Here is a 20,975-nt window from a genome sequence, read left to right on the forward strand (position 1 = left end):
TCTGTCTCTTCTCCATACATTACACCTATTGTCCAAGTCTATTTTGATTGCCTTATTTAGTTTTGTTTCAGCCAGGCATACAATATCTGGATTTTCTTTCCTTATGTAATCTCTTAATTCTAATTTACTTGATAAAACCCCATCTATGTTCGTATACATCATTTTTAGTCTTTTGCCTTTATCATTTTTAGGTAAACTTGTTCCACTTTTTTCTCTTCCTTCTCGTTCCCTCACTCCTTCCTCACTCCTCCACCACCAAGCATACACCTCCGTTAAACGCCGCTGACTTCCTTCATGATAAGTGCTCATAATAAACTCGCATTTTATTTCGTTAATATCATCTTGTGTATCTTATTATTGTATTTTTTTATGTTCAATTACTATTTGAATGTGTTTTTAGTAATCGGAAGATGTGTTTTATAGTTATTTAGGGTTAACTTGGATGATTTTGGGAGGCCGGGAACGGATTAATTGGTTTTCAGTTATTTCTTATGGGGTAAATTTGTTCGAGATACAAGAAATTCTAGATACGAGCTCAATCCAGAAATGAATTAATCTCATATGTAGAGGGGCCACTGTATATATATATATATATATATATATATATATATATATATATATATATATATATATATATATATATATATATATATATATATATATATATATATATATATATATATATATATATATATATATATATATATATATATAGATAGATAGATAGATAGATAGATATAGATAACTCATGTTCATTTAAATTCACTGTTGTATACTGAAACACCATTTGATGTGTCATAATTTTCATTTGGAATATTGTTATGTAGTTGATTTGGATTCAGCACATTAATAGGTAAAGGAAGACATCATTAGTTGTGATTTATTACAATGTTGATCTTGGTGTTGGCATCAAGAATTTTCATATATAATTCAATAAAATTGCCAGCATGAAATAGAAGTCAGGAACAAACATATAAATTGAGGTCATAAACATTTGAACATGTATCTTCCACCCACAATTGGTGGTCAGGTGTACACTACCATCTATATCAACAAGTGTTATTAACTGTTGGATATTTCATTACTCAATAGGCATGGAATGTTAATAGTATGCAAATTAATAAATATATTGTATTTTTTAGTGCAATGTCTGTTAAGTCTGAAAACTAATATTTTGTCCATTTAATCTAAAATTTATTTAATCTATGTATAAGAAATATCATATTAATTTACCCATGTTGTTGCACTGATAGTGGATCTTGCACATCTATGATTTTTAGATTTTTCCATATTTTCCATGGTGTACCTTTACCCGTTTCATCTTGCAGCAGTGGTAGTGAGTTGTACTGATTGGTACCTGAAGGAGAATAATGGTTACTGATCTCACATTTCATTATGTATGTACTTCACATTTGCCAAGGACAAAGAACACTGGCTTACAAAACTACATTCTTTGTAATTTGTCTATATTTTTCTGCTGATTTGTACAGTTTTGCATTGCTGAATCCCAAAATGGTATATTTTCTTGATCAAATCAGATTTTTTGCACTGTTGTTCTTTTCCTGTAATCTTTCGACTAAACCCATTCCATTTATTACATTAATAGTTTATCCTTGTTATATTTTCATATGAAGTGGGTTTATAAGAGAAAAATAGCTTTTTAGGACAACTTATTAATCAAATGTTGCAAACTTTGATTACTGTAAATTGAACAGTAGAGATTTATAAAGGTAAGTGTATGTAAATTGCATGTTACGTCATCTTTGTTGAAAATTCAGAGCTTGAACTTTCATTTATTCAAATATTAGAATGCTCAGCATCAAGGATGTATCTCTTCATAGTCCAACAGTAAACAGCCATCATGACTGCATTCCAGTGCCCCTGATACCTGGTCTCCATCTCTTTCATTTCCTGATGGAACCAGGATTTGTCCCTCAAGGATCCCAAATTCTCATGAAACTGATCCATATTTGAGAACAAGTAATACAAATATTTTGGTGCTCATCTTGTATCCAAGGTTTCTCAAAGTAGTCAGCATATTGGTGACAAATTCTGCATAGTTTCTGTCCTTACTGTTTCCAAGAATGTTCTTCATGACCAAAGCCAAAGTCTTTTAGGCTTCCAGTTACTCTTTGTTCATGAGTTTTCCTATTCTGGATATCTGGTGAACTGACAGACTTGGGGGATCATCAATGATGCCAGCTCTCAACTTCTCTATGATCAATCTAAGAAAAGCCTGGGACAAGTAAGTGATGCAGCCTCCATCCATGTCAAAAGCTTTTGTGAACTGCTGAGCTTGATGCAGTGGTGGGAAGAGTATCCTATCTGTCCACCAGAGGGTTGCTAATGACATTTCTTGATATGCAAGGTACCAATTCTTCCTATACAGGCCAGTCCTTCTTCCCATAATACTGAGTAGTGTTCCTACTATCTCACATGCATAGAAAATATAGGAGTTTGGTTAATCCAAACTGATATACAAACAAAAAAATTCACCATTTTCGTATCAAGAAAAATAAGCCACTCATACTGATTATCACAAATATTCTCCAACATTTACTTCACCATTTTATATTTTCAACAAATGTTTACTGCTGTCAATGAATAGCCTCTAATCTTGTGATATGTACTGTGGCTCTCCAAGCTTGTACATAATATATGTTCATTACACCCAAGTCCTTAGCTTTAGTGCAGAAATGGAGATACAATCAAATCTTGATTAACATGAGTTTGAATAACGTGATTTTGATTTAACGCAACTTGATATTTAAGGAGATATGATTAGATAATGCAATTTACTCAATTTGACGCAGGTCAACTCGACTCGATGATGTCATACGTGCCCATGCTGCTTCTGGTGTGAACCACACTGAGTAGCTTTCAACTGGGTTCTTAAACATTACCTTTCACCTTCATCAGTTGAAGGATACCATCTGAGAGAAATCTGTATTCTTAAGAGCGCAGTTTGGAAGGCAACGATCAGGCAGGATTTACCTTCGCCACGAAGGTAAACCAGGACCCATGTCTTCATCATTACCTTTGTATAAATTTTTTCTAAATATGTTATTATTTTCTTTTTTTATGAACCAATAGATTTTAGAAACAAAAGTATATAGGTTATTGCTCAAATAGCCTACTTTACAAAAATTGTGATGGGAAGCATACCCTGGAAGTAGGAACAACAACAACAACAAGAACAACAACATCGCTACCACCCAATTCAATCACCGCATCTCCATCTCCCAGGTTTTCTATCAGAATTGTACTTAGCTTATGATCTTTATTGCTTGATAAGTACCCATTTATATAGATAGCTTGGGGACTGTTCTCTTCCCATAGCCTGTACAGTTGTAGGAGGTAGCAATTCACTCATGTGTCAAGGGCAGACAAAACTACCATCTATACTTTTATTTAGAAGCACTTTTTCCTGGCTCACCAAGTCCATTAATAAATAATGCTCTGCAGCAGTAATAGGGCTGGTTCTCTTCATAATATTTTTAATAAATCACACTCTGCAGCAGTAATAGGGCTTGTTCTCTTCATAGAATTTTCCATGTTGCCTGTGATGGAACCAAGAGGCAGTATGGTTTAAACTGAGTGGCTCAATCAGCTGAGTTGAAGGTAAACAAACACTGCTACCAACCACCATGAAACTATACTCATTGTTTATTTCATTAAATATATTAATAATGAATGTATGAATGAAGGGGAATTGGATCTCTGAATACTAAACAAGAGTATAAATATGGAGAGAGGGAGAAAAAGAGAATAGGGTTGGTAATTATTTGTGTTGGTAATTTCTTCCTTATTTGCATCAACTTCATTATTATTATTTTTAGCCATTTTGTTCATTATGTTTCTAACCATCCACATATAAGCAGGTTGTGTGCCCAGGCAATGTGTCTGTAGGTGTCTGTGACTTATTTTGATCATAGTTGGTATGCTGTACCAGTCAAAGTTGCCAAACTACTGCTTAATATACTGATATTCAGCTGTGATATTCATGGCTTTATCAATCAATCAGTCATGGGGGCCGGGCATACGCCAGGGGGCACGTCGCTTTGCCTATCCTATGACGCCACTCCAGGCGGTCACATCTCGCGAGTCTCCATGCAGGCTCTCTTCTCATGCCAAGTAACTCCCAGCAAGAGGCATCAACTTGCCACAGCTCGACTTGCCGCAGCCATGAGTTTTGTGGACGTCTCCTTAGCCTCCTCCATGCTGGGTTATCCCTTTTGGAGACAACCTCATATGCAGGATCGGCTTCCAGGTAGTGTGCCACATGCCCATATAGTCGCTGTTGGCATTGACAGTCTATGCTGGTAATCAGTCTCGAAATAGTCTCAGGAAGCAATTGCTGATTTGACACAAAGCCATACCAGCTGTACCACATAATCCTGCGAAGGCATTTAGTACCAAAGACATAAATTTGCCTTTTCAGATCGGTGTTCAATGACCATGTCTTACAACTGTAGAGTAAGACAGGGATCACCAGCGACTTTAAGATCCAAATCTTCATCCGTCTACACAAGTAACGACAACACCGAAGCAAGTGACGGTGGCATAGTGGGTAAGGTGGTGAGCGTGGGATCGGGCAGACGTCCACACGTAGGTTCGAATCCCACCACGTACAGCCTTAAAACACTTTGCCATTTGTCAAGTGGTTTAAAGTTACCTACATATCACCATGATACCCAGGTTCTAGGTGGTTACACTCATGATGAGCTTGGGTGGTGATATGGGCCCTAATTTGGGTACCACTATAAATAAAATTGCCTGCGCCACTAATGGGCGGAAGCTGAACTGCACTTCCCATACACTCTTCAAGTGTGCCTACAGGCGCTATAGGCCTTACCGTAAAAAAAAAGAAAAAAAAAAAAAAAAAAAAAAAAGAAAAAAAAAAAAAAAAAGTCCATAATGTCATGGGCCAGGCCAATCTGCATACAACTTCCTGGCTCGACCCACTGTCGTTACGCAGTACACTCTCAAGGTATGTGAAATCATCCAAGATCTCAATGTCCTCGCCATACACATGGACAGACTGTACTGAAGTCTCAGGGGCATCCTGTTGCAGTGCCTCTAGAACCATTACCAGAACCTCCAGTGACTCAGCAAAGATTACTGCATCATCACAAAAACAATATCTGTAATCTCAGTATTGCCGGCAGATGCTTCACTATGACTTTGGTCTACAACTCTGCCAAGTACCCAGTCCATACAAATGTTGAAAAGTGACGGAGCAAGCATGCATCCCTGCCTCACTCCCTTATTCACGGAGAAGAAGCTGGACACTCCCCCTCCACATTTCACAGCACTCATAGTCCAAGAGTAGAGGCCAGTTAATAGACCAATAATCCTTGCAGTAATCCCACGGAGATGTAAAATATTCCAGTGTCTCGATGCATTGAATCAAACGCCTTCTTGAGACCAACCTAGGCCGCAATCATCCCTTGTCAAAACTCACGTTGGCGCTCCACCAGTATGCGAAGTGCTAGGATCCGGTCAGTTGTTGACTTCAAGTGTGTGAACCCAGACTGTTCAGGTCTCTAGTGTTTCAGCAGGTGACTGCAGATACACATCAAGAACAAATGGGCAAGTACCTAGCCTGGTACGCTGAGTAGTGTTATACTGCAGTAGTTGTTGCAATCCTGACAGTCTCCTTTCAGGACTGTAACAACTACTATGGTATCATACTGGCTTTAGCAAATAGATAATTCATTAGATGTATAATTATAATCTCTTTTTTTATATTTGAATACTTTGTTTCAATTTAGCCAGGTGACTAAATGTATTATTGCTTTTGAACTTATAGTTTTGTTTCTAGTAAGTTAATAATGCTTAGTGATATATGATTTTTATTCTTTATTTGCCTCCCGCGCGCCTTACTTCTATACGTTGGGTCTCTTGCCATGTTTTGAATGAAAGTGGTATCAGAACAGGCGACAGGAGAGAGAGAGAGAGAGAGAGAGAGAGAGAGAGAGAGAGAGGATACAAGGGGCCCGTTTTCTATCGTTCTAGCCAAGGCCACTGAACCCGATCGGACGCAAGGCCACGTACACCAATGATACTACCTCTTTCAACCTGTGATGTTTTGGTAATCATAACATCTAGAGATTTCTGCATTTTTGCATTGCAAAGAGGAAGAGTTGCTTGTGGGCAGAACACCATTTGTACTCACTCGTTTATTGAATTTCCAAGTTTAAACTGTATGTGAATACAGGCTATTTTGTGTGTTTCTCGCCAAACTTTTACTTATGGGACCCATGATCACAGGGTCTTGAGCTCACAAAACTTAAGAAAAAATACACACTGCCAAGGAGCACAGACTCATACATAAACAAGGGATGAATAATGATACATAACCCAGGCTGAATGTTCGGGTGGATGTGGGTAGCAGAGCGATCGCTGTGCCACCTACTGAAGGCTGTTCGTATCTTAAAAATATCTTCGTATTTCGAGGCGTAAATTACATGAAATTTTTCGTCGTATATAAAAAAAATCCTATGTTGGGGCGTTCGTATCTTGAGGTATTACTTTATTAGAAAAAAAAAAAGGCCCACTTGAATTGTAGTCTCCATGAAAGAATCAAAAGAATTAGTCAAAATTCAGGCACAAATGTCTTGACACCTCTCTCTTAATGGTAGTTAAGTTGTAAGAAGATGGAAATACAGAGACAGGCAGGGAATTCCAGAGTTTACCAGTGAAAGGTATGAATGATTCAGAATACTGGTTAACTCTTGTATTAGAGGGTTGGACAGAATAGGGATGAGAGGAAGAAGGAGGTCTTGTGGAGGAGGGGAGGCATGTAGTTAGCAAGATCAATAGAGTATTTAGCATGAAAATAACAATAAAAGATAGAAAGGGATGCAACATTTCGGCAGTGAGGAAGAAGCTAAAGACAGTCAGTCAGAGGAGGGGAGTTCATGAAATGAAAAGCTTTTGATTCCACCCTATCTAATAATATAAGTCCCTTTTATAGAGTTAGCAGTTGGATGGGCGAGAAAAATTGGCGGAGACGCTGCAGAATGCCTAACTTCATAGAAGCTGTTTTAGCAAGAGATGAGATGTGAAATATCCAGTTAAAATTATGAGTAAAGGACAGACCAAAAATATTTAGTGTTAAAGAGGAAGACAATTGAGTGTCATTGAAGAAGAGGGGATAGTTGTCTGGAAGGTTGTGTCAAGTTGATAGATGGAGGAATTGAGTTTTTGAGGCATTGAAAACTACTAAGTTTTCTCTGCCTTAGTCAGAAATCTTAGAAAGTTCAGAAGTCAGGCATTCTTTGGCGTCTTTGCATGATCTGTTGACTTCCTGAAGGGTTGGACATCTCTGAAAGGACATGGAAAGATGTAGGGTGGTATCATCAGCATAGGAGGGGATAGGGCAAGAAGTTTGGTTAAGAATGTCATTAATAAATAATAGAAAGAGACTAGGTGATAGAACAGAACCCTGAGGAACAACTGTTAATAAATTTAGGAGAAGAACAGTAGCCATCTACAACGGCTGCAATAGAATGGTCGGAAAGGAAACTTGAAATAAAGTGTCAGAGAGGAGATAAAGTGTTAAAGAGAAGGATAGAAACCATATGAGGGCAGTTTTGAAATCAAAGCTTTGTGCCAGACTATCAAAAGCTTTTGATATGTCTAACGCTACAGCAAAAGTTTCACCGAAATCTCTAAAAGACTCAGTAAGGAATGCCAGAAGATCACCATTAGAGCAGCTTTGACGGAAGCCATACTGGCGATCAGATAGAAGATTGTGAAGTGACAGATGTTTAAGAATTGAGGATAGATTCATAAACTTTAGACACGCAAGAGATTAAGGCTATAGGACGGTAGTTAGAGGGATTAGAATGGTCACCCTTTTAAGGAACGAGCTGAATTTAGGCAAACTTCCAGCAAGAAGGAAAGGCATAGTTGAAAGAGTTTGGCCAGGTATGGTGCAAACACAGTTTTTGAGCACAGTAAGAGGGACCCATCAAGTCCATAAACTTTCCAAGGGTTTAGGCCAGTGAGTGCATGGAAAACATCATTACGAAAAATTTTGACATGAAATAGTTAGATGGAGGAGGAGAGGGAGGGACAAGCCCAGAATCATCCAAGATGGATTTTTTAGCAAAGGTTTGAGAGAAGAGTTCAGCTTAACCCCTTCGCGCCGGATGTTAAAAAAGCCCGCTTGTATGATATACGGTAGTAGTGCCCAAGCCGCTGGAAACTCGTGCAAGCTTGTCATACTTGTCGTTTTTGTGTATTATGCTGCTATTTTTTAGTCACTATATCGCCTTCGAAGAGGAAAGTGGACGCTTCTCTCCGGAGAAAAAGAGAGAGAGAGAGAGTGTGATATTTGCTAATATTTTAGACAAGCGGGACACATGTAGCTTATCTTTTGAGAGGAAGAGGGGGAGGGAGGGAAGGGAGAGGGAAACGAAGGGAGGAGAGAGAGAGAGAGAGAGAGAGAGAGAGAGAGAGAGAGAGAGAGAGAGAGAGAGAGAGAGAGATTAGAAAATTTGTTGTTTTTGTATTTGTGTGTGTGTGTGTATTCACCTAGTTGTATTCACCTAGTTGTAATTTTACAGGGCCTGGGTATCATACTCGTGTGGCCCCATCTCCATATCTACACACATCCAACTTTCCTTTAAAACTGTGCACACTCCTCGCTGACACCACCTCCTCACTCAAACCATTCCACACCTCCACACATCTTTGTGGGAAACTATATTTTTTCACATCCTTCAAGCATATTCCCTTGGCTATCTTTTTACTATGCGATCTTGTAGTTCTACTTAAGTTTTCCCCTCTCAACATCATTTGCTCATTATGTGTGTGTGTGTGTGTGTGTGTGTGTGTGTGTGTGTGTGTGTGTTTTCACGAATGTTACAAGGCATGTAACTTATCTTTCGAGAGGGAGGAAGGGAAGGGAGATGGGGAGGGAGGAAAGGGAGATGGGGAGGAGGGAATGGAGAGAGAGAGAGAGAGAGAGAGAGAGAGAGAGAGAGAGAGAGAGAGAGAGAGAGAGAGAGAGAGAGATGGGAACAGTCTATGCCATTGGGTAATTTTAGACACAAGGTGGGACGCATGTAGCTTATCTTTAGTGACTGGTGGAGACAAGGATGGTGGGAGGAGCACTAGGATTTCAAGGACAGCAAACGGCGTGTGTAGTTGATATCCAACACACTATACGGGACAACTGAACTGAAGAAAGCTCAGAAAAGAAATATGACGCTCACGAGGGCGCCACCGTATTTGCTACTGGGGCTTCATGACGCCCACGTAGGCGTCACCGTATTGAAGGGGTTAAGAGACAGATAAGATGGCAGTGGTGCCATCAGGATGAAATAAAGGAGAGAAGAATGAAGAACTAAAGTTATTGGAATGTTTTTTGCCAGATACCGGAAGTCATGAGGGGAATTAGAGTTTGAAAGATTTTGACATATTCTATTTATGAAGGAGTGTTTGGCAAGTTGAAGAACAGACTTGGCATGATTCCAGGCAGAAATATAAAGTGCATTAGATTCAGGAGATGGAAGACTTAAGTACCTTTTGTGGGCAACGTCTCTGTCATGTATAGTACAAGAACAGGCTGTGTTGAACCAAGGTTTAAAAGGTTTAGATTGAGAAAAGAATGAGGAATGTATTCCTCCATGACAGACACTATCACCTCTGTTATGCATTCATTACAAAGAGATGGGTCTCTGAAATGGAAAAAGTAATCATTTCAGGGAAAATCTGCGTAATATCTCCTCAGGTCACCTCAACTGGCAGAGGCAAAACGCCATAGGCACCTCCGCTTAGGGGGATTCTGGGGAGGGATTGGAGAAATAGGAAAAGATACAGAATGAGATTGTGATCGGAGGAGCCCAATGGAGAAGATAGGGTAACAGCATAAGCTGAAGGATTAGAGGTAAGGAAAAGATCAAGAATGTTAGCTGTAGAAGTAAATATTCATGCTGAAGGAGATACAGAAAAGATATGCACTGCTGCGTCATAGTGTGCTTTTGGCAAACTTACATTATTCCCATAAATTAAAATTATGCTGATTGTAGAATTTGCTGGATTATGGAATTCTGGATTTGGGAGGTCCAACCTATACTAATTTTGTGAAGAGAAGCAGGGCTACTGCTACCGCTGCCAGTGTTGCCTTACACATTAATGAGAGTTTAGTGAAGAAAGCAGCAAGCTGTAGCTGCTGCTATGCTACTATACACAGTAATGAGAGTTAGGTGAGAAGAAGGGTGAGGGTGGGTTGTAGCTGTTGCTGCTACTGTACATAGTAATGTGAGTTCAATTCAAGAAAACGGTAGGCTGCAGCTGCCACCACTGCCATATGCAGTGATGCAACTTTAGTGAGAAGAGGGTGGTTCCTGTTGCTCCTGCAGCCATTGCTACTATACATACTGAAACAAGTTTAATGAGAAAGCCAGATTGCTGTTGCTGCCTATACCAATACACAGTTATGCAAATTTAATGAGAAAAGGTGGACTGTGGCTACTGCTGCTGGTATCATCATCAGCAGCGCCACTATACACCGAGATATGAATTTTATGAGAAGGGCATGCTGCTGCTGTTGCCACCAAATTCACCACCACTATACACATGTATGTTCAATAAGGAGAAAGGCAGACTGTAGGTACTTCTATCCACAATATCAACATTGAGCATTGATTCATTATGCATTCATTGTATTGATGAACATCCATGTATTTATTACCCTCAGCTACACACATTAAAAGATAAATAAATAAATATCATATATAGTCTGGAAATATTTTATTCAGATTTTTGAGTGACCTGTCTCAAGCAGATTTAGAAATATAGGCAACCCCTGCTTAACGAAGGTTCACACAACGAAATTTCACTACAATGAAGGTTTCATTTTACTACCATCTGTTCATTTAACGAACACCAAACTTGCTTTAACGAAGTTTTATTTAAGTAATTTTTTCTAAGTTTGAAAGCACCGCCGTATCACGCAAGCCGACAGGCTTTGGAATACACCAGCGCCTCTCGTGGACAACACATGCACCACTCACTCTCCCTGTTCAAAACAATAACAGCGTCAGCAGCAGCTCGTTTTCCCTCACTCAATTTACCACCAAAATGCCCTGTAATGTCGTTTAGCATTGCTAAGAAGACCAGGAAGTCTCTTACTCTCGAAGTGAAGCTGGATATTATTCACAGACACAAGAGAGGTGAGAAAACTAATAGCATTGCTCACCACCATCTTGACTCCATCTACTGTCTCTACTATTTTCAAGTCAGCAGACTCTATTAAGAAGGCTGGTGAGACTGTATCTTCCTTGCAAGCTAAAAGAACCACCTGAACTCATGACTATACAATGGATAAAATGGAAAGCCTTGTGGAAATGTGGTACATAAGTTTTGTATGTGATACAATGATGCACCCTTTGTTTACATTCAACAGGTTGCTGGTTAGTGTCTTTCCCATTTCACTCTCCCTCCCTTCATAAATTTAAGATCATTAACATTATAAAGTTATGTCCATACATACATACATTAGTGTACATTATAATGACTTAAATTAAACTGCCTAAATGTTTAACTTCATAGTTTTTACTTTCATTAAACCTTTCACAAATTAAACTGCCTAAATGTTTAACTTTATAATTTTTACTTTCATTAAACCTTTCACTGTACTATGATGCACTCTTGCTTTGTTTACTCTCAATGGAAGTTTAAGTCAGGGGTTAAACTTGTTATAATCGGTTTGCTTAATGAAGTTTCGCTTAACAAAGGGTTTTTTAGGAATGTAACCCCTTCGTTAAGCGGGGTTGCCTGTATAATAATTTTCTGCCATTGCTTTAATTCAATCTATAATATGAATAGATTTTTTACATGGGCAAGTAGTGCACCCAAACCTTCACAGCAGCAACTCAACACTGATAATGATAATTAATAATAATAATAATAATAATAAAAACAGTAATAGTAATATTATTATTTTTATTATAGAAAATATAATTGATTTTACAATGATAATAAATCATGAATATGGAAAGCAATACACTTACCTTCAGCTCCCCATAAACCATGAGATCCTTTTGCTGAATAAAGAATAGGATGAGATCCTGCAAAGTGAATAATTTTGGGATAAACTGGTGACATGGAAATGCCCTCTCTTGTGTCTTCATCTTCATAGATAAACCTATGGTTTTTGGCATCATAAGTGTAGTAAGCCCCAAAAGTATGGGCTGACACGTACATATGAGTCGGCTCACTACCCTGCAATTTTGAATAAAAATTAAATCAACCTTTTATTGTTGTATGAGAATGTTTTGTTTTTAAACATTTCAATGTTTATTCATTCTATAATAGATAATATATGTTCAAATATTCAAAATATCTTTTAGTTTTAATACAGCTGCTCTCATTATTGCTTACTTTAAATTTAATGGATACATGCTCCCAGTCTCCAACATGGTTTCCCAAAGTAATTTCCTCACCATAGCACACACCATTTATTTTTATCTTGAACATTTTTCCAAAGAATCCAAGATTAATAGTGCATACATTTTTGCCTCTGTTGTAGGGATAAAACATCCAGTAGGTTATAGTATATTGTTGTTCAGATGGAAGGAATTGGTCTTTGTTAGTGGGTGCTCTTCCATGTTGCTTTTCATTATTATAATACAGTCTTATTGAAGTTGATTTGGTTTTGTTTATTAAATCATTTGTATTATTCACTTGAGTATCATTTTGTTGTGATAATGATGAATTTAGAAATTCAGTAAAATATATTTTTGTGATCTGTGATTCATTTGTATATGGAGTTACAGTAGTCCTCAGTGGAATATTATCAATGACTCTTATGTTTCTGGTGTCTAAATTGTTTGAATAATCAGGAATTTGAACTTTTGTCATGTTTATATGAGTTTTCTCTTCAATAATGCTTTTTTGGCATGAAGTGCCATTATTGATACAGATTGAAAAGCTTGTAGTGTTTTCTTCATATTGTGGGTTTCCTGTTTCAAGAGTAGAAACAGAGGAATGAATTTTTCTTCCTTGAGCTTGATTGTCTTGGGAAGAAATATTTGGCAATAAATATGTAAAATTTGTATAAAGAGAAGATGTATTTTGTTCCATAGTAGCATCAATGGCAGAAAATGTAGGTCTATGGTCAGTGTGAGAAATGGACTCTGTTGTAATATTTTCTAGAGCATCATTGTAGGTCTTGAGGCTGATGAACTCATCATCACTAAGAGAGATCTCAGTATTTCTAACAGCTCGTGATGAGAGGACTGAAGGGCATGTGTGTATTGTGACATATACTGGAGGTGAATAGTTCTTCTTTGGCTTTTGACCATGAAGAAATCCAGGCAGTGTACAGTCCAGACATTCTGAAAGTGGAAAATTTTATTTTGAATATTTCTATGTTGCTTAGTTTGTGATGGTATACAAGGGGTGACTAGCATACTCAACTAACAACCAAAATGGTATAGCAGCATTCATTTGTATATATGTTGAGTTCATTTTCTTTTCTTTTTCTTATTCATATTATTATTGTTAAAATTCTTTTTCTTCTTATTCTTCTTTTTATTATTATTATTATTATTATTATTATGAATATTATTGTTATTATTTTACAGGTATTCTCTGATTCATTGGTTCTTGAAAATCCAATCGGAAAGTAATCAATCATGTCACAGATTTGAGGATTGATACAAGAAATAATGATGCATTCCAAAACCTTTATACAAATGCTCCCTAAAAGCCATAAAATCATGAAATATATGTAAATGCAGTTATTGCTTTAAGTAATAAAACAAATGTTACATAAATAAGATAAACACAAGAAGTGCTATAATCCACATTAGAGAGAGACAGAGAGATAGTTGCTGGGCATTTTCAATGTTAGTTCCTGGCTGTCACTGCCATAATTCAACTCTCAAACGGTAGTCAACTGTGCATCATTCATCCAAACAGATACCTCTCTCCAGTGAATCCCTAGTTTTACACTGGATTATATTCTAAAAGCATTGATGAAGTGCTTTAATCCACATTATATTGCTACTACCATTAAAATGGCTATTTTTATTAATTAGAAATGTTATTAGTACAGATACTCAATGATGATTGATGAGGTGAATAAAGATAAAGAAATAGCTATGCAGCTCAATGTACTGAACTAAGAGAGAGAGAGAGAGAGAGAGAGAGAGAGAGAGAGAGAGAGAGAAATAAGGGGGAAACATTGTCACTGCTATTATCTACGTTACTCACTAGTTGACTGTCATACTGTCACAGCCACAATTCATCACTTAAACCTTAAACAACCTTAAACATGAGATTGACTGTGTACTACAAAACTTTTCTGCATTTCAAGACCTAGGATATTGGTAAAATAAAGCAATCAATTGATAATTTTGAAAAACCCACCTTAAATGGGGTTCTCAGACCCAAAATTCAGTAAACAGATACAAATATAATTACACATTAAAACAACGTTCTGAATTATAAGTAAATCTTTTGTTTAGTAATGTACTGTGCTTAGTGGTTTACCAAAATATCCTCCTCCCCACCACAACAACCATCATCAACTCTCTTCACCACAGCAGCAATCTACCAGCTAAACTAAACATTAGTACAACTTCATTACACTACCAAGCTTAAACTAATATATATATATATATATATATATATATATATATATATATATATATATATATATATATATATATATATATATATATATGTATACAGTAAAGTCCCTGGTTACGTCGGTCTCAAGTTACGTCAAACTCATAGTTACGTCAGTCCACCATAAGGCAATTTAAGATTAAAAAAATTGAAAATTTATAAATCGTAAAGCGCAGGATTTATTGTTATTGTTGGTGGTTACCCGTCACACTGCCCGCCTCACGCTTGAATACAATAACACCCTGCCTCAGTTTTACCACACCGTCGCCCCTGGCAAGTGTGTTATCCTACTTCTGCATTTACTGACTCAAGTTCTTAGTATCTTGCTCAATGGCACCAAAGAGAAAACTCCTTAGTGACAGCAGTGATGCTAAGAAAAGGAAAACCATTATGTTACAAGAAAAAGAGGACGTAATTAAAGACATGAGAAGGGAGGCAGCAGCTGTGTGTGAGGGAGTGAAGAAGAAAATGGGAAGCCCATTACCATGACAACGGGGAGGTTGACGACCTTGAGGGTTCGCGCATCCATCACAACAATAACAACTCCGGAGCCTTCGCCTGGGCCACATGACATTCGCAGCTCACTTGCACCGTCTGTGCCTGTCTGCTGATCCCTATTGCCCTTTCCTATTGCATTTCCTGTCCCGCTGCCCACGCTTCTACTCCCACCGCACTGCACTACGCTCCCAGCTGTCTGCCCTGGGCGTCACAACATTCGACCTGCCCACCTTCCTGGCGGCCTCAGGGCCACCCCTCTCGGCAACCTGCAGTTCTTCGCGTTCGTGGCCCTAATCAACAACAAAAACAAACTTGTGTTTCATATTCCTATATAGTTGTAAATAATATAACAATATAACCTTTAACTTACCTGAATGACCATAAACAATGATTGGTTGAAAACTCGATAATATGCTTTGAAATGTACAGAAACTCGAGTTACGTACAAAATCGACTTACGTCATGTTTCAGGAACGTAACCCTGACGTAAACCGAGACCTTAATGTATATATATATATATATATATATATATATATATATATATATATATATATATGTATGTATATATATATTACTTACGTCATGTTTCAGGAACGTAACTCTAACGTAAACCGAGACGTTACTGTATATATATATGTATATATATATATATATATATATATATATATATATATATATATATATATATATATACAGTAATACTCCACTTAAGGAATAGGATAGGGGTGTCAAAGCTGTTCGTAGAACGAAAATTCGTTAAACGGACGTAATTTACCCATAGGAAATAATTAGATGCGTTCTGGGCTGGTCCCCAACATACCACATGGGTTAAAAAAAAAAAAAAAATAAATAAATATAATATATATATATATATATATATATATATATATATATATATATATATATATATATATATATATATATATATATATATATATATATATATATATATATATATATATATATATATATATATATATATATATATATATATATATTTGGCAGCATATTGGGCCACCGGTGTACCACTACTTTTATGATGTCATATGAGTTATTGGAAGTTAGAGGAGCTACGTACAAATTCTCTCACATTCTCGCATTTATGTTCACAAAACAACATTTCTATTATATTTTTCCAAACCTTGCCCCCAAGAAAGCATTGTTTTGTAATGCATAAAGTGAAATCTTACATGGAATACCAAAAAATAAAGCAGAGATGAGATGAGCCACAGACAAAGCGGGAGACTCGCGTCTACTCGGCCGCTTCTTCATCTTTTTGTGACCCTTTCAGCCTGCGTGTTGTCTTTCCCCATATTTGTTTCCAATCCTATATTGCCTGCTATAATGGATATCATATCTTAGTATTCATATCATGCCATGAGGATAACCTCGACTCCATGGCACTGAGTGATAGTGAATTATTAATGAAATACCGCGGTATTTTTTTAAAATTCACTATCATTCAATGCCACGGAGTCGAGGTTATCCTCGTGGCATGAGCGTGTATGAATACTAAGATATGATATCCATTATAGCAGGCAATAGAGGAGTGAAAACATAAACATCGTGATGAAAGTAACAGGCAAGCAAAAGGGTCACAAGAAGAAGAAGCGGCCGAGTGGCCGCGTGTCTCCCGCTTCATCTGTGGGTGATCTCATCTCTGCTTTATTTTTTGGTATTCCATGTAAGATTTTCACTTTATGCATTACAAAACAATCCTTCCTTGGGGGCAAGGTTTGTAAAAAGCTTATAGAAATGTTGTTTTGTAAACATAAATGCATAAATAAGACAGTAACACCACCTCCAGAGGTGGTGTTCCCAGCAACCTCAGAGCAACCTGATAGCAACCTTGTCACCGTCCCTCCAAGCATTCATGGATGCCATTTTGCTGCAAGAGGTTGCTCTGACGTTGTTAAAGAATCTTGGATCCAGCTCCAGGAGCACTAGAGACAGAGGCGGGGAGCCAGACAATCACAGCGAAACTACCGCGTTCGGTCCCTCACCCGACAAATTCAAACCCAGAAAATTCGCTAAAACGGTTGTGGTTGTACGTTATGCAGACTTTTTGGTCTAACTTTATATAGTACGTTAAACCGGAAATTCATTAAACAAACGTTTGTTAAGCGGAGTATTACTATATATATATATATATATATATATATATATATATATATATATATATATATATATATATATATATATATATATATATATATATATATATATATATATATATATATATATATATATATATATATATATATATATATATATATATATATATATATATACAGTGGAGATTCAATACTCAAACATCTAAATACTCAGACTTTTCAATACTCGAACGCAAAAGTTTAATTTAATACTAAAAAAAAATATCTGATAGTTGAATGTCCACACACTGGCATCCCTTTCCCCCTTCACTAGTTGTGACTTTTGCTGCCACGGTCATAATAATAACATTCTCCTGCATTCTATCTATAGTCTTTCATTTATAAACTTACATTAACACCAAAGGCTTACTAGTGGTGAAAATACAGTAATTGCCTGCGTATCCGGATTATAGCAGCCAAGGCCCTGGCGGATACACAAAATATCCGGATATGCGGAATTTCCTCTCCCAACCCCTTATAAATTGAGAAAAAACATTTACATAACCCAAATAAGTAAGAAAACAATGAATGAAAGCACATTAAATGATTGTGTATACAATAATGACTTCCTGGAGAATGATAGAATAACATATTATTAGATACCTGCTTCTCTAGAAAATGTGAGAGTTGAGAAGGTGCCATCAGCAGCGTCATGGCAATCTGCTGTTTCACTGCTGAACTAGACACGACCTGAGTCATTATTAGTGTGTTGAAGTGAGATAATGATAGTGAAGTATTTATTGTTTGTCTGTTGTACAACTTTTTACCTTTGTCTCAACCTAATTTTTTGTAACAGTGTGATTGTGAGAGCTGTCATGTAAAGTTGTGATGATGAAGGCAGTAAGAAAAAAAAGTGTTTGAAAAGATCATAAGTGTCTTATGATATAGAGAGATGGTGAGAAGCCTGGCAATGAGGCATGGGGTGAGGCAGAGTCTTGGAAGGGGAGATAACACGCATGATGGAGGGGAAAGAGAAGGCCAAAATTGAAGGTCCAGCTGTCTCTCAAAGATACATTTGTTTGTTTGTTTCTAGTTGTCTTCTCTTCTTTATGTTTCTCATTCTAATTCTCGTCAACTTATACCTGTCAGGCAAAAATTAGAGAGCTAAATGACACACCTCCCTACTTGACTCCTGGCCACGTACTGTGTAGGGCCGTGAGTCAGGCTATGGCACAGTCACACAAGACATTTAAAAATGGTTTCCTGATGGGAAGGGTATTTAATTATCAAAAATAAACTATACCATCTGGTAATTTAGGGTCTGAAAATTTTGGAGATACAATAGTAATCCCAAAATCTTAAATCCCACAAAATTAAATAAATAAATCCTGCATCTCTCTAAAGTCTCAGTTTATTTTTTTTTGGGGTGTGGAGAATTCGTATAAGTCAGATATATATATATATATATATATATATATATATATATATATATATATATATATATATATATATATATACAGTAATCACCCGTGTATCTGTATTATAGCAGCCAAGGCCCTGGCGGATACACAAAATACCCAGATACACGGAATTTCCTCTCCCAACCCCTTATAAATTAAGAAAAAAACATCTGCCTAACTCAAATGGGTAAGAAAAAAATTAATGAAAGCACATTAAATGAATAATCTGGAACAAAATATGGTACATAAGCAGTATAAGGGGTGGTGGGATGTACACCCAACATTAAAGGCGGCGTCACACTAGTATTTTTCCGTCAACTTTCTTTGTCGTGTTTTCAACTGTAAACAAACATGGCTGCCCCTTCACCCCCCAGCCAGCTGCTGCTATTTTTGGCCTTTAATGCTCTTTATGAGAAACTTCAGACAACTTTGTCCACTCATAAAAGACAGAGCAGCTCATCTTGGCCATTTGCCACTTGGAAGTTCTGCCTTGAAGCGTCTTACAAAGAAATGTAAACAAACAATTGAACCACTTTTTTGCTACTAGGCTGGAACAATAAAAATGTAGATATATGTATATTATATATATATATATATATATATATATATATATATATATATATATATATATATATATATATATATATATATATATATTTCCATTTCAGTGTCCATGTGACTGCGATGGAAGGAGGATCTATTGAGTATCTCCTCCGTTATTTCACACCTTGCAAGCCACAATCCAGCCTATTTTACCTACCTTTTTGCCTTACAATGTCTAAACAAACGGTGCAAGTGGAAATTACAAGTTGTACCGACCATGCATGGATGAGAGACAGCCTCGCTTTTTTTTTTTTTTTTTTTTTATACCATGTGGGCTTTTCACGGGAATTTATGGGCTAAAGGGGATACTTTTTAGGGTATCTCCTATCTTAAAGCCCACCCGCTAGGAAACCGTTGCCCAGAGTGAGGAAGCCCAACCTACACTCAGACCGTGGACAGCCTTTGAGCGACTAATAACTACAATTATTGTAGGGGCAGCCAGGTGCCATACAAGTCTTACAGAATATTCTAAACATGCCTAAAAAGCATATATGATGCACATGGTGGTGTATGAGCACAAAATATCCAAATAAATGTACAGGGTCATAGAGGACGAAAATGACATCTCTGGGGTTTTTTGCCTTTTTCTGTTTCCACTTTTTTATCATTCAAATCATATCTTCTTCCACATTTCTCAACGGATTTTTAGTTTTGAGGTATCATTTTGAAGCTCAATGAAGCTGCTACATTTCTGTCTCTTAGAATTTGGAATTTTTTTTCTAAGTGCTGCAATGTAATTTTATATAAAAAAAATTTTAAAAATTTAAAAATTCATAATGGCCACCAAAATAAAAAAAAAATCAAAATTCTATCACAGGGAAAGTTTTGTTATACGACATACTTCATATCCGTACCGGCAAAATTGAAATCTGTCCTCTGGTGACACAGTTTATAGGAAATTTTTTTTTTAAACAATTGATTTTTTAGTTTTCTTGCAGTTATTTATGGGTTGATTCGCTTGTAACTACTAAACTTACATCGTGTAATAGCCATCTATCAGCAAAAAAAAAAAAAAATTACCTACCTACCTCTTTATTTTTTATTTTTTAAAAACCTCACCGGACGGTCCCCTTAACAAACACCAAACTCGCTTTAATGAAGTTTTATCCAGATAATTTTTTCCAAGTTTGAAAGGCCCGCCGTATCACGCAAGCCGACAGGCTTTTGTATACACCAGCACCTCTCGTGGACAACACGCGCACTACTCATTGCCCATGTTCAAAACAATAATAGTGTCAGCTCCAGCTCGTCTTCCCTTGCTCAATTTACCACCAAAACGCCCTGTAATGTTGTCTAGCATTGCTAAGAAGTGAAGCTGGATATTATTCACAGACACGAGAGAGGCGAGAAAACTAATAGCATTGCTTGCCATCATCTTGACTCTATCTACTGTCTCTACTATTTTCAAGTCAGCAGACTCGTGTAAGATACTAATAGCATTGCTCGCCACCATCTTGACTCCATCTACTGTCTCTACTATTTTCAAGTCAGCAGACTCTAATAAGAAGGCTGGTGAGACCGTATCTTTCTTTCAAGCTAAAAGAACCACCTGAACTCGTGACTACAATGGATAAAGTGGAAAACCTCGTGGAAATGTGGTACATAAGTTTTGTATGTGATACAATGATGTGCCCTTTGTTTATATTCCATTGGTTGCCGGTTAGAGTCT

The 20,975-nt window shown here is 37.0% G+C and overlaps 1 protein-coding gene across 2 annotated transcripts in view; it reads right to left on the reverse strand.

The window, feature by feature from the left end:
* Window positions 1-794: 794 nt before the first annotated feature.
* LOC123520762 overlaps window positions 795-20,975 on the reverse strand; it is a 79,107-nt gene continuing 58,926 nt past the window's right edge. Inside the window, exons 3-5 of one of the 2 annotated variants that reach the window (XM_045283326.1) lie at window positions 12,400-13,355; window positions 12,030-12,240; window positions 795-1,357 (exon numbers count right to left, since the gene is read on the reverse strand). In XM_045283326.1, the coding sequence (XP_045139261.1) occupies window positions 1,230-1,357; window positions 12,030-12,240; window positions 12,400-13,355 (1,295 nt within the window). In that variant the 3' untranslated portion in view covers window positions 795-1,229. The remainder of the gene's footprint in view (window positions 1,358-12,029; window positions 12,241-12,399; window positions 13,356-20,975) is intronic. The other variant, XM_045283325.1, reaches the window with a different exon arrangement.

The sequence above is a fragment of the Portunus trituberculatus genome, chromosome 47 (assembly GCF_017591435.1).
Source record: "Portunus trituberculatus isolate SZX2019 chromosome 47, ASM1759143v1, whole genome shotgun sequence".
In the NCBI taxonomy this organism is placed as follows: domain Eukaryota; kingdom Metazoa; phylum Arthropoda; class Malacostraca; order Decapoda; family Portunidae; genus Portunus; species Portunus trituberculatus.